At 47.0% G+C, this 15,024-nt stretch overlaps 1 protein-coding gene across 6 annotated transcripts in view; it reads left to right on the top strand.

Annotated features, from left to right (window-relative positions):
- Positions 1 to 15,024, top strand: part of LOC119975257 (sialic acid-binding Ig-like lectin 12) — a 312,188-nt gene that overhangs the window by 248,171 nt on the left and 48,993 nt on the right. For all 6 annotated transcript variants that reach the window (XM_038814946.1, XM_038814945.1, XM_038814942.1 and 3 more), the window contains 2 exons: positions 2,267 to 2,629; positions 9,211 to 9,504. In XM_038814946.1, coding sequence (XP_038670874.1) covers positions 2,267 to 2,629; positions 9,211 to 9,504 — 657 coding nt within the window. The remainder of the gene's footprint in view (positions 1 to 2,266; positions 2,630 to 9,210; positions 9,505 to 15,024) is intronic.

Raw genomic sequence — 15,024 nt, 5'->3', positions numbered from 1 at the left:
ATTTTCTTTGATTCCCTTTTCTTCCCATGTACTTAATGATCTGTTGAGCTGCTCACAGAAAAATACTTTTCACTGTACCTCAGTACAGGTGACAATAAACAAATCCAATCCAATCTTTGTCCCCCTTTATTCACACCTTTAAAAACTTACCTCATTCACTGAGCTTTTGACCACCTGTCCCAATGTCTCGCTCTGTGCCTGGCTGTCACACTTTGTTTTATGATGCTCCTGTGCAGCACCTTGGGACATTTAAATATGTTAACGTTGGTTTGTAAATGTCAGTTGTTGTTTATCCCCCTCTCCCCCAGTTCGAGTCGTCTTTCTGAGGTAATATACAATCTCCTTATTTTTCTTACCAAAATGTAATTTTATTTTATTAATTCAGTGAATACCAAGCGAGTCTCCTCTTTTATTGAGTTTAAGGTGATTATTCCACCAATTACTCTGTTGAGGGGACGTTCCTCGTTAATGTTAAGCATTGTTTGTGTCTTTCCACAAGTGCAGAAAGTGTTTTTACTGAGGCCCTAGCCATTGGAGGTTGGCTGCACAGCGCCCTGGCCTGTCCTGAACCTGTTGAGAAAGAAGGACTTTGCCTTGTTAGTTTGCACCACCCCGCCATTTAAATAAATCACGACTGGTCTCAACTCCATTTTCCTGCCAGTTCTCACATGACTCTTTACTCCCTTAACGCTCAGAAATCTGATTCAGATTCAAATATATTCGATGACTTCACTGTTACAGCAGGATATAAACTGGTTGGAGGCTTGGGCGGAGAAATGGCGGATGGAGTTTAATCCGGAGAAGTGTGTGGTCATGCACTTTGGAAGGTCCAATGCTTATAGGAATTACACAATAAATGGTAGAACTCTTGCGATTACTGACAGGCAGAGAGATCTGGACGTGCAGTTCATGCCCACCGATCACTGAAAGTGGCAACGCATGTGGATAAGGTGGTCAAGAAGGCATGCGGCATGCTGGCCTTCATCGGTCGGGGCATTGAATATAAAAATTGGCACGTCATGGTGCAGTGTTACAGGATCTTAGTTAGGCCTCATTTGGAATATTGTGTCCAACTCTGGTTGTGACACTACGAGAAGGATGTGGATGCTTTGGCGAGGCTACATAAGAGGTTTACTAGGATGTTGCCTGGTATGGAGAGCATTAGCTATGAGGAGAGGTTAGATAAACTTGGCCTGTTCTCACTGGAACGACAGAGATTGAGAGGCGGCCTGATAGAGGTCCGCAAGATAATGAGTTGCGTGGACAGAGTGGATAGTCAGATGCTCTTTCCTAGCGTAGGAGAATCAAGTACTAGGGGACATAGATTTAAAGTGTGTGGGGAAACATTTAGAGTGAGGCAAGTTTTTTACACAGAGGGTGGTAAATATATGGAACGCACTGCCTGGGGTGGTGGTGGGAGCAGGTATGATAGCGGCATTTATATGAATATGGACAAACATATGAGTAGTGTGGGAATAGAAGGATACGGACTCCGTAAATGCATACGGTTTTAGTTTTGGCAGGTACCATGGTTGGTGCAGACCTGAAGGGCCAAAGGTCATGTTTGTGTTCTGTATTGTTCTTTGTCCTCTTGTAAAGAGAATTCCACAGACTAGCCACCTGCTGAGAGAGGAAATCCCTCCTCATCTCCATCTTGAATGGGAGACCCTTATTTTGAAACTGTGTCCCCGGTTCTAGATTTTAAGAAACATCCTCTCAGCATCAACCGTGCACACCCCTCAGAAACGTACCTGTTTCAATAAGATCACCTCTCATTCTTCTGAACCTCAATGAGCACCAGCCCAACCTGCTCAACCTTTCCTCATTGGATAACTCTTCTGGAATCAGCCCAGTGAACCTTCTCTTAACTGCCTCCAATGTAACTATGTTCCTTCTTAATGAAAGAGACTGAAAGAACTCCAGTGCGGTCTCACCAATGCCCTGTACATTGCAGCGAGATTTCCTGACTTTTATACTCCACCCCACTGACAGCAAAGACCAACATTCCATTTGCCTTCCCAATCACTTGCTGTAACTGCATGCTGACTTCTTATGATTCATGTACAAGTACACCCAGATCCCTCTACACCGCAGCATTCTGCAAATCCTCTCTATTTAAATAATATTCTGCTTTTCTCTTCTTCCTGCCAAAGAATTACAATCCTCCTCAGTATTGACTACCCACACAATTCAGTCCCATTGTAAATTTTGAGTCTGGTGGATGTACAAACCACCCAGTGTTAAATATTGATATTTCTCTCCCCAGCTGAACCGTCACAAGAGTGGAAAGGTGAGATTCAGCAACTGGTGACAGCGCAGGAAGGTTCGTGTGTGCAGATTCCGTGTCATTACAGTTATCCATCGTGTCTGGGAAATCAATCGCGAGGCGGAGTCTGGTTTAACGCGGAATCGGGAACTACGGAGATTGCCTTTCACTCCAAGGATCACAATCACGAGTTGCCACGGTTACGCCACCGGACCCGGCTTTCTGGAGACCTGAAAGATGGCGAATGTTCCCTGATAATAAACAATATCACAAGGGAGGATGCAGGACCTTATTATTTCAGAATAGAATTTGACGGTGGTCCCAGCCATAGTTATCACCCTGTTACCCGGCTTAATGTTTCTGGTAAGTGCTGGGTTATAATTACGCAACAATTTACATTCAACACTCAATGTGAAATAACACAAAGTGTAATATTTATAAATTGTAATTATTTATTGTTTTCAAACTCAAATTTATATTTTGCTTCAAGTCACAATTTACAAGGGAACAGGTTGATGATTCATTCAAAAGGCTGGTTTGCTGATCAGGATTAATTTATTTGTACCTATGATTACTGATGTAACACAAGCACAGATTAAAAATCACAAGAGAGAAATTAAAATTAATACTGATTGAGACTAGGAGAGAAGAGAACAGAAAATAATAATGTGGAAATTGCAGTGTAAGGGTTAAAAGAATGGACATGCTAATATATGACGTAGATGATGATGTATCACTGACATCGATCAGTCATGTGTTAGACTCCCGAGAGAGAGGGGTTGGAAACATTCCCAGGAGCAACATGCCCATTCTGTAACCTGTGTAGTGACAATTGTTACATTAGTACCAAAGTATGTTGACAGTCTGTACAATAATCTAGAACCTCGCCAAGAGTCCACAGATCACAGGGACCATCCAAAACAAAAACAACAAATCTACTTTTTTTAATCTACTCCAAAAAGTAAATTTCACAACAATAATCTAGCATTAGAATGATCAGATATGTTACAGAGATCTTGGCCGGACTTCTCCCTTAAACGGCGGGGTGGGACATACCGGCGCCGAGGAATGGTGTGAACCACTCCGGCGTTGGGCCGCCCAGAAGGTGCGGAATCCTCTGCAACTTCAGGGACCAGCCCGGCGCCGGCGGGGTTTGTGCCACGCCAACCGGCACCAAAGCTGGCTGGCGCGTGTTGGCAAATGCTTGGGAGCGCCAGCGTGTGCTGGCGTCATCCCACGCATGTGCAGGGGGTTTATTTTCCGTGCCAGCCATGGTGGACCGTTACACCGGCTGGCATGGAGGGAAAGAGTGCCCCCATGGCAAAAGCCCGCCCGCGGATTGGTGGGCCTCAATCGTGGGGGGCCCTCCCCCGGGGCCAGATCCCCCCGCACCCCCCCCGAGGACTGCACAGGCCGCCTGCAGAGCCAGGTCCCATCGGTACGGACCTGGTGTATTTCATGCTGGCAAACGGATGACCACGGGCCAATGCAGAGCGGAGAATCGCTGCCAATGGTCCCCGACCGATTCCTGACCCCTCCGAAAAACCGGCGGCGGAGAATCCGCCAGCTGGAGGCGGGGCGGGATTCATGCCACCCCCCCCCCCCCCCCCCCCCCCCCCCCCGGTGATTCTCTGACACGGAGAGGGGTAGAGATTCCCGCCCCTTATTTGTACATTCACTGAAGTGGTCAGTCCCTGTTGATCGGACTTTAATTCTTCTGACAAACAGTTTGTTTCTCCATTCCTTTGACAGCAGTGCTGGTCTCTCGGTTTACGGTGTGTTCAAACATCTGTATTTTTTAGGGGTGAGTGTGCGATATTGAGATGTCGAACCATCTAATGATTAAATACATATGATAAATACTAAAATTATAACACGCAATAATGTTTTTTGTTCTTGAGGTTTGAACCTGCTCAGAAACATGCCCATCTTCCTATCACTTTCTCCAATGTTTTTCGTTTCACCAATCTTCCAGAAAAGAGACGTTTGTATTTTTTTTCTTTTTATAAATTTAGAGTACCCAATTCATTTTTTTCCAATTAAGGGGCAATTTAGCATGGCCAATCTACCTAGCCTGCACATCTTTGGGTTGTGGGGAAGAAACCCACACAAACACGGGGAGAATGTGCAAACTCCACATAGACAGTGACCCAGAGCCAGGATCGAACCTGGGACCTTGGCGCCGTGAGGCAGCAATGCTACTCACTGCGCCACCGTGCTGCCCCCAGAGGTTTGTATTTTGCAGGTAGACTATGTCATCTGCTTTAAGTTCAACTGCACCACGTCTTTGTCATAAATGTAAACACCAGTTTCCCTCACTTGCCTGCGCTGTCTTTGTTACTTTTGATGATGACATTTCTTTGGGTTTCACAGCTTAGGAAATTCAGCAGCTCTTTTGAGGCCAGTTTGGTTCACTGCGGAGCATGATGAGGAATATGGCCAAATGCTTTGTCCTGATTTCAATTCAGAATTGTTTAACTTCGTTCCACAATATTAACAAAAAATGTAGCTTGTTATAGTGATGATATAATATTATACACGACCTCTGACCAGCAGGTGACAGTGTTAGTCCACCATGAGGCTCCGTGCCTTGAGGTAGCTGGGAGGAAATCGTGTTGGTGGATGAGGTATTTTGCAGGAGCTCCATAATAGTTAGTTAGTGTTAGTAGTTTGTTATTTATTTATTCCAGTTATCTTTTCCATGCAGTTATTTTATAATAAATTATTTAAACTAGACGTTCTGTCCTGCATCATTCATATCAGCTAGCCTACAGAACATGACATGGTACCAAGAGTGAAGGTCGACTAAGAACAAGAAAATTCTGCAAAGATCCAAACAATTAAAGAGAACTCTGAGGAAGAAAAAAGAAAACACATTATTTTCGACTAATCTTGTAAGCTATTGGCAACTGGTGTTCAAAGCGCGGTAAAAGTCAAAGCCCAGGATGGAAGGTATAAAGGCACGTCAACAGATCTGGATTACCGGTAATGTAGGTAAGAATTGGAGGGTGTTTAAGCAGCAATTCAAACTCAATGTTGCAGCCCTTGGTCTGCAGATACAGCCTGACGAGAGGTGTATCGCGTTGTTGCTCACTGTAGCAGGTCCCGAAACAATTGAAATTTTCAACACATCTGTCTTTGAAAGCAAGGCAGGTAAGAACTTCGACAAAGTTCTCAAGCAATTTGATCGCCATTGCTCTCCTAAAATAATTAAATCTTCGAGCGTTATATATTTTGCACGCGCACCCAAAATGCAGTCGAGACTTTCTCACGACTTGCAGTTGAAGGCGCATTTGTGTAATTTTAGTTCCCTCCAGTCATCAATGATCTACAATTAGATCGTATTCGGGATCTCCAACAATAAATTACGTGAGGTGCTTCTGAGAGAAACAGAACTTCAATTCAAAAATGCTATTATTATATGTCATGCAAGCGAGCTTGCAGCACACCAGATCAACACAGCAGATCAGCACATTGTATCTCAGGCATTTTGCCGCAAAGGTAGAAGAGGTAGCCGACACCATTAGTGTGGCCGACCCAATCTGCATTTCATACCAGCGATGTGGCAATCGACATTTACCATGACAATTCCCAGCGTTTGGAAAGGTATGCTCTAAATCTGGAAGAACAAATCATTTTCCTAGTCAATGCTTTTCTTGGCAAAAGAGGAACAAACAATGTCCTTTGAAAACATGTTCATCATCAGCATGATCTATAGCAGGGACAAGTATAATCATTGCAGGCAAAATCACAATGTTGCAATGACAATTTGTAGCAACAGTGCAGTTAATGCAGAAATTCAAAATGATTAACGGACTGTGCCATTAATGATAAATGACACAGTAATAACATTCAAACTCAACACAGGTATGAGAGCCAACCTCATCAATTTGTCCGATGGCAAAAAGCTGCAGGTAATAAACAAAAAAGCATTGTTAAGAGATTACAATGGAAATGAAATCACGCTGTTGGAGAAGCGAGCTTGTGTCAATGTAAAAAACAGAATTTACATGTTGAAATTTTCCATTGTGGCAGCAGAACACGAGTCTCTGATAGGAGTAGAAGGGGGTGAGGAACTGCAGCTGGTTAAGCAGGTTTACAGTGCAGACTGAACTAGAGAGGATGACAGCTTTAGGTGTAATTAAGCGCATAGAAGAGTCGACAGACTGGGTAAACTCTATGGTTTGTGTCAAGAAGCGTAATGGAGACCTACAAATCTGCTTGGACCCTAAAGATCTGAACCTCAACATTAAAAGAGAACATTACCCTATACCAAAAAGGGAGGAAATTACTGTTTACTGTTTTCAGTAAATTACTTGTGTCACAAGGCTTCTGGCAACTTAAATTAGACAAAGAAATCACAAAGCTCCAGGGTCCCAGGTTCAATTGCCGGCTTGTGCCACTGTCTGTGCGGAGTCTACATGTTCCTCCCAGATTCGATTCCGGCTTGTGTCATTGTCTGTGCGGAGTCTGCACATTCTCCCCGTATCTGCGTGGGTTTCCTCCGGGTGCTCCGGTTTCCTTCCACAGTCCAAAGATTTGCAGGTTAGGTGGATTGACCATGATAAGTTGCCCTTAGTGTCCAAAAGGTTAGGTGGGGTTACTGGGATATGGTGGAGGCATGGCTTAAGTAGGGTGCTCTTTCCCAAGGGCCGGTGCAGACTCAATGGGCCGAATGGCTTCCTTCTGCACTGTAAATTCTATGATTCTATGATTCTGATAAGTCAAAAATATTTAAAGAAGAAAACACCAAAGACACGGGCTGGGATTCTCCCCTACCCGGCGGGGCGGGGAGTCCCGGCGTACCGGAGTGGCGAGAATTCTCCGCACCTTTAGGGGCTAGGCCCGCCATGGCGTAGTTGGCGCCCCACTGACTGACGCGAAAGGCCTTCGCCGGTCGGCGTGAGTACGCGCATGCGCCGGAGCGTCAGCGGCCGTTGACGTCACCCCGGCGCATGCACGGTGGAGGGGGTCTCTTCCACCTCCGCCATGGTGGAGACCGTGGCGGCGGCGGAAGAAAAAGAGTTCCCCCACGACACAGGCCCGCCGGCCGATCGGTGGGCCCTGATCGCGGGCCAGGCCACCGTGGGGGCACCCGCCGGGGTCATATCTCCCGCGCCCCCCCCACCCCGGACCCAGGGGCTCTCTTGCGTCACTTGCTCCCGCCGGCACCAGAGGTAGTTTAAACCACGTCGGCAGGAGAGGCCTGACAGCGGTGGGACTTCGGCCCATCGCAGGCCGGAGAATCGGCGCAGGGAGCCTGCCGACTGGTGCGGAGGGCCCGCCGACCGGCGCGGCGCCGGGGGGATCGGAGAATTCCACCCCTGGTCTTGAAGAAGGCTGCAAAATATCTTCACAAAGGATGGCCCAAAGGTTCCTGCTCAAGGTTTTACAATGTACACAAACAGAGTGAAGTGACGCCAATGGATTTTTACTGAGAAAAAAATGAATTGTGATTCCAATCATTAAGGTCAATGATCCTAACAAAACTCCATGAAGGCATTTGGGGATGGAAAAGTACAAGCATCAAACTAGGGAGACAGTTTATTGGCCAGGATTAAACCACAACGTTGAAGTGATAGTGGATAACTGTGAAACCTGTCAAAAGTTTCAACACAAACAAAGGAAAGAGCCGATGCAGGTGGGTGAGATAATCACAACTCTGTGGCAGAGGGTTGGCATGAATCTCTTTTACTTGAATGGAAAGGGATACCTTCTGGCCATAGGCTATTTCCCTAACTATCTGGAAATAGCATAGCTGTCGAATTCCACGGCCAGATGTGTCATTAAGAACATTAAAGAGATTTTTGTGTGCCACGGGATACCAAATATCGTCATGAGTGACAATGGTCCCTGTTTTGACAGTTATGAGTGGACAGAATTTGCACTACAGTATGACTTAAAATACATCACCTTGAGTCCTCTGTACCCTCAGACGAACGGTAAGGCTGAGAAGAGCGTTCATATTGTTAAACAGCTCCTGAAAAAAGCATTAGATCGCCGAGAAGCCACCTATCTCGCGCTCCTAACTTATCGTTCTGCACCACTAATCAATGGGCTTTCGCCAGCTCAGTTGATGATGAATAGGTAACTGAGATCGATCTTGCCCTTTTTCCCTCTAGAACCAGTGAACCATACATTAGAGAGACAACTGGGGATAAATTCTCCGTCGATAGGATGCTCCGTTATGCCGGCAGCCCGGGGTTTTTCCAACGGCGTGGGGCTGCCCCCTAATGGGAAACCCCATTGACGGGCCGGAGTAACGGAGCATCCCGCCGGCGCAGTGATGCAGAAATGTGGCGCGGCGGGGTGGAGAATACCGCCCCGATCTCTCAAAAAAAAGAGGCAAAAGGGGTTTTACGCTAGATCCGCAAAACGACTCCAACCATTGCAGCCAGATGACACAGTTAGACGGGAAGATTCCAAAGGGATTGGATGATCTAAGCTTCACGGATGAAGGAACAGAAGAGCTCTGCTGAAAGTTCGGCAACCTTTTGTAATGCAACCACCAGAAGGAGTAGGTGACAGTCTGAAGATAGCTGAAGAAGATACAGTGCAGCATATGAAGCAACAACGACAAGATACAGACACAATACAGGAAGCACAACAAGCAGCATCCAGAACGACAAAGGAAGATAAAATAACGTCACAAGTTCAGCAGCCGCTCTGAAGATCAAGCGACGTAAACCTGAGAGACTTTTGTGACACTGAATTATTTAACGATGTAAATATTTATGCATTTCATATTGAACTGTAAAAATGATCTAATGAATATAAATAATTACATTTTCCTAAGGAAAGTGGATGTGAAAGTAGGAAATAATCTTTCAGTGCTGATATCATCCTTGTAAAAGGGCTTTCTCTTGTGGGACTGTGATTTCCATTTGAACTGATGCTTCACTGTATATATATTTATCTAAAATAATCCATTCTGTGTTTGTCAGATTTCACAGATAAACCCACGATTTTCCCTGTTGAAATTATTGAAGGAAAAAGTGTGGACATAAGCTGCACCTTCAACACAACATGCAATGGAACAGCACCTGTCTTAACCTGGGACACTCTCACTGACGTACCTGGATCAGTCTCAAACACAGTAACTCAGCATGGCGTCACTCTGACCTATACTTCTGTTCTCAGCCTGACCCCATCACTCAGACACCACGGACAAAATCTCACCTGTAGACTGAGATACCCATCTGTTTCATCGGAGCGGACCCTCGTATTAAATGTGACATGTAAGTACGGACATCTTTCATTCTACATTTGGTGTAATAGTTCAGATTTTGCACAGCAAGATCCCACAAACACCCCTGTGCTGAACAAAAAACTACCCTTTGTCATTGAGTACTATTGAGGTCTTTCTCTTACAGTGTCTTGGGACTGTTTATTCCCACCTGACAGGTGTGATGAATGTCGGGGTTTCAGATATATTGTACTATAGGTATTTGGTGCAGTAATGGTTAAAAGTTTGGGTTAGAGTGTGTGTGACTGCTGCAGTCATGTTTTCAAAAGAAATCCTGGTTCAAAGGGGAAGTAGTTTTGGAAGCGAGGAGTACAATTAGGCAACATAAAAAGCTTGGGTAACACAGTTTTGTTTGGGGGATTAAGGGGGTTTCTGGAATTAGTTAGAGTTCAGCTTGGTAGGGTGATGTATTTACTGGGTGGAGCTAAGGTATCAGGCATTTTTCAGAAAAAGCAGTTCAGTTAAGCAGTTCAGTTGTGAGTTAGATGGAGCTGTGAGCAGAAGTCAAGCAGTTTACCCTCACCGCAGTTCAGTTAAAGATATGTTTGCAGGCTGATTAACAGCCTTTCCAAGCAGTTGAGACTTGTATGAGAACAACGTGAGGTGCAACAACTGAGGAAATACAGCCAAAGTTTCTGCATGGTGCTGACAGGAGTCAGATCTTTTCTTTAAAGCAGTGTCAAACGATCTTTCTTTCACAATATAAAATATCCAAACATCTCTGTAAAACAGGTATTCCTGAGTGCTAATGGTATTTAAAGTGGATTGAGAGCTGAGATGGACTTCTGGTGGTGTAATGTCGGGGCAGATGTGCACGAGGTGGCTCCTGCTGGAGTACTGCACATTTTACCCCTTTCTCTCAGTATCAGGGGGTATTTTCTTTTGAAAACAAACATAATTAATGGAATTAGGATCCTGTATGATTGAAATGCCCAGAAATGTAAGGGAAAGAGAGTTGGCAGCAGAGGTTCGTAAACGGAATGGATGAGGCAGCTTCTGTGGCTCTGGCCACTCCAATAATGGCCCAGGTACTTTCTATGGGTACCTTCCAGTATCTTGGTGAAGGAATTTGGTTATCACTGGTGCAGTGTGTCGGAGGACAACTGGAAATCAATGGGAGGACTTGGCCCCCATCCGAGCGGCGCTGGAAAAGACCAATGAAACCATGGAAGCTCATTGGGCCACAATTAGAGATATGGATGTGGCCTTTTTGAGCCACAGTGATTGGATTTCCTCACTGGAAGATGTTATTGAAGGCCAAGGTGAATGATCTGGAGAACCGGTGCAGGGGGCAAATCAAATTGTGGTGCTGCCCCTAGATGGAAGGCCCAATGCCCATAGAGTACTTTGCAAAGATGTTGGGTAAGATGGTGGGAGAGGGGAATCACTTCCCCTCTAGAGTTGGACGGGCCCAGTGTATTCTCCAGCAGAGGCCTCATTGTGAGGATCCACCATACAGTTTCATAGCTTCAAAGATGAAGAGCAGGCTCTGGATGGCTGACGGAGCATTGAAACTTTACATGGGAGGGCCACGCCATCAGGTTTTACCAAGACGTGGGGGTGAAGCTGGTGAAGAAGAGGGCTGCGTTCAAAAAGGCCATGGTCGCCCTGGATAAAAGTGGAGTACGGTACAGTGTGATCTACCCGGCTCAGCATAGAGTGACTTCCCATTTATTTGAACAGAATAATCTTTATTGTCACAAGTAGGTTTACATTATCACTGCAATTAAGTTACTGTGAAAAGCCCCAAGTCACCACACGGCGCCTGTTTGGGTACACAGAGGGAGAATTCAGAACGTACAAATTACCTAACAGCGCATCTTTCAGGACTTGTGGGAGGAAACCGGAGAACCCGGAGGAAACCCACGCAGACACTGGGAGAACGTGCAGACTCCGCACGGACAGTGACCCAAGCCGGGAATCGAACCTGGGACCCTGGAGCTGTGAAGCAACAGTGCTAACCACTGTGATACCATGCCACCCATCACCATGAGAGGCAGACTCCTTTGTTAAGAAACATGTGTTGGGCGCGGTGTGATTGAGTTTTTTGTGTGTTGGTGGCGGGCATGTTGAATTGTTGCATTGTCGGGGTTTGTTCTTGTATTTTACTATTCTTGTTGGGGTTGAAGTTTTACAGTTTGGGTTTAGATTTGGGGTTTAGTTCTACGTGGGGTTCTGTTCTGAATGTTATGATTATAGCTCCCTTTCAGAATGCAATGGTTTCTGAGGTTTTAGTATTTTGCTGTTTGTAACCATTTTTCTAAACTGTAGTTGGGAGCCCCCCTGCTAACCTAAGAATGAGCAAGTGGGAATGGGTTTGAAGGATTGGTTGCCCCTCACTATAGTAGTTTTCATTTCATGAGCTAAAGAGTTCTTATTTTGCTTAGGTTTGCTAGAAATAGATTTTAGTTGTTTGTGTTTGTCTTGCCTGTATTTGTATGTGTAGTTGGGTGTGGTAGTATTCAAGGGTGATAACATGGGGGTAGGGGATGGGGGTAATTTGCTGATTGTGCCTGCAGATTTTTCTTTGTTAAGTCTTCAGATTCGGTTGGGTGGCCATCTTGGATGGGCCTGTGGCTGTATGTTTTACATATCTTTTGGGCACTCTCGCTTGGTGGAAATGGCTAACTCTGAATTGGGGGTGGGGGGTGGTAGACCCACAATTTGTTTGGTCACCAAACGTTAGGGGGTTGAATAGCCCAGTGAAAAGATCGAGAGAATTTGCTCACCTGAAAGACTCGATTCTCCAGAAAGATTTCTAAGTGTGGTCGCCAGCAGAAACTACCGCAAGCTTCCTGCGCTCGGCCGGGCAAGGCCAGCAATACAATACAACGTTAATTGGTCCACTTAAGAGGACTTCCGGTGATGGGAATGTGCTGAGTAATCACACATCAGGTGGTTCTCCTCCATATGACAGAAAAATAGGTACTTTTGGCAAAAATTAGCCCGCAAAATAACTTAAACATCCCCTCACCCTCACCAGGAATCAGCAGCTCTGGAGGCTGCAGGGACATCAGAAATTACAGCAAGGGTCAGGAGTGGAGGGCAAATGGGTTAGCGGATCCACAAGTTGAGGGGTCCCCAGCCTCCCCTAAGAGAGGGAGACCAGCGACTTGGATAAAAAGCTCCCCCCCCCAACTTGGCCAGTAGATGGATGGAGAATGTTCCTAACCAAGAAACTGTAAACAATGAAAGGTGACATTAAGGCTGAGATAAAGGTAAGGTCGCGGAGATGCTAGCCGCCATGCAGATGGCGCTCAACGACATGGGGAAGAAACTGGAAGCCCAGGGGAGCATGATTCGGGAGCTGAAAAAGGTGTTGACATATCAGGGCGACAGAATCGTCGCCCTGGAGGCCGAGATCAACAGGTTGGTGCTGTCCCGGGGAGCCTGAAAGGGAAGATCGAGAACCAGGAGAATCGGTCGAGGAGGCAGAACAGTCGGATAGTGGGCCTGCCAGAGAGGATCGAAGGCTGAGACACAATTGACGACGTGGCCCAAAGGCTGGGCAACCTCGTTGGAAGGGACACCTTGGCTGGGCAACCTAGATGAGACGGACAGCTTTCCCAAACCGCCGGAGATCGACAGGGCTCACAGGTCGCTCCGACCAAAGCCCAGGCTGCACAAATATCAGCACTAAGAAAGAATCCTTCGCTGGGCTCAACAGACGAAGGCATGCAACTGGGAGGGGCATGAAATAATAGTTTACCAGTACATTGGGGCGGACCTGGCAAAGCGCAGGGCTCAATTTAACCTCGCAAAGTCAGCCCTGTACAAGAGCAAGGTCAGATTCGGGATGTTGTTCCCAGCCAGGCTCTGGATAACCTATCAGGACAAAGAGCATTATTTTACTGCTTCGGCAGAGGCGGATGAGTTGGGCCATATGAATGGTCTGGACAGGCAGCAAGAGAGGCAGCTGTGAGGCTGGCACTGAGAAGTCGAAAGGAAGAAATGGACAATTTTGCACGGGACTGCATCATCTCACTATGGACAGGGAAACCAGCTCATAGGAAGGAGGGGGTGAGGACAGCAGAGAGCAGGAGAGGGTATAGAGAAGGCAGTAGGGACACGAGCAGAGTGAGTGTAGGAGGGGGTCAAATCGACCCTGGGAGGGGGCCACCACACTAGTGGGAAAGCTAGCGCCGAGGGAGTATGAGGGAGAGGGGGGCAATGGCGCATCTCCCACTGGGGAGAAAGAATCTGGCGGGGGGGGGGGGGGGTGGGAGGGAATACAGCGATAGGGGGAGGAAGGCAGGGGCTAGACAGAAGAGGGGGTTCAGAAGGAGGAACCAAAAGGGAGAACAGAATGGAGGGGGGTGGGGAAGGGGTCTAGACTGGCTTCAGCAGGTCGATAACGGAAACATGGAACAAGATGGTACTCCGAGGCCCTGACCATAGAGCTGCTGTCAAAGAGGAAAAAGCTGGCGATGGATTTAACCTGCTATCCACCAGGAAAACAGAGTACCAACTCCGCCAGACACGGGGGACCTTTTACGAGCATGGAGACAAGGCTGGCCATCTGCTGGCTCATCAGCTGAGAAAGCAGGCAGCCACAAGGGACATAGCCCAGGTAAAGGATAACAGAGGCGGACTGGTAGCTGAACCAAAAAAGGTCAACAAAGCATTCGAGGCCTTCTACCGGGGTGTGTTCACCTCTGAACCCCCCGACGGGAGACTTGGGGACTAAACGGTTCCTCGATGGACTGGGCATGTCAGTCGTGAGGGAGCAGGAAGGAGCATTTGGACTGGGAGAGGTCATGGAAAGGCACTGGGACCCGACGGGTTCTTGGCAGGCTTCTACAAAATATTTGTGATGGCACTGGCGCCACACCTTCAGGAAACGTTCGCAGACTCGCTAGCGAGGGGCACCCTGACTCCAACATGAACACAGGCCATCATATCGCTGATCCCCAAAAAGGACAAATAGCCAATGGAATGCGGATCATACAGACCCATTTTTCTGCTGAAAATGGGGGCAGAAATACTTGGAAAAGTCCTGGCCAAGCGGCTGGAGAACTGTGTACCAGAGGTGGTTGCAGACAGGCCAGACTGACTTGTTAAGGGTAGACAGCTAACTGTGAACATCAGGTGCCTGCTGAATGTGATAATGACCCCCATATTGGGGGAGAACACCAGAGGTGATCGTTTCCCTGAATGCAGAAAAGATCCTCGTCAGGGTCGAGGGGAAATACCGCATTGAGGTACTGGAGCGGTTTGGGCTAAGGACAGGGTTCACCTCATGGGTGAAACTCCTATAAAACAGCCCCAAGATGAGTATGCGGACCTACGCCACCACTCTGATTACTTCCAGCTACACAGAGACACAAGGAATGGCTGCTCGCTGTCGCCTGCTCCTGATTGCCCTGGCAAATCTACTGCTGGCGATCGCCCTGAGAGCGGAAGGGAATCTTAAGGGTGGACAGAGAGCACAGAGTCTCGTTCCATGTGGATGACCTGCTCCTCTAAATCTGGGACCTGCAAAATGGCATGAAGTAAATCATGGAGATCAGGG

Source organism: Scyliorhinus canicula, chromosome 12, assembly GCF_902713615.1.
Source record: "Scyliorhinus canicula chromosome 12, sScyCan1.1, whole genome shotgun sequence".
Classification (NCBI taxonomy): domain Eukaryota; kingdom Metazoa; phylum Chordata; class Chondrichthyes; order Carcharhiniformes; family Scyliorhinidae; genus Scyliorhinus; species Scyliorhinus canicula.
The sequence above is the reverse complement of the archived record's forward strand: the minus strand, read 5'-3'. Positions and strand labels throughout refer to the sequence as shown.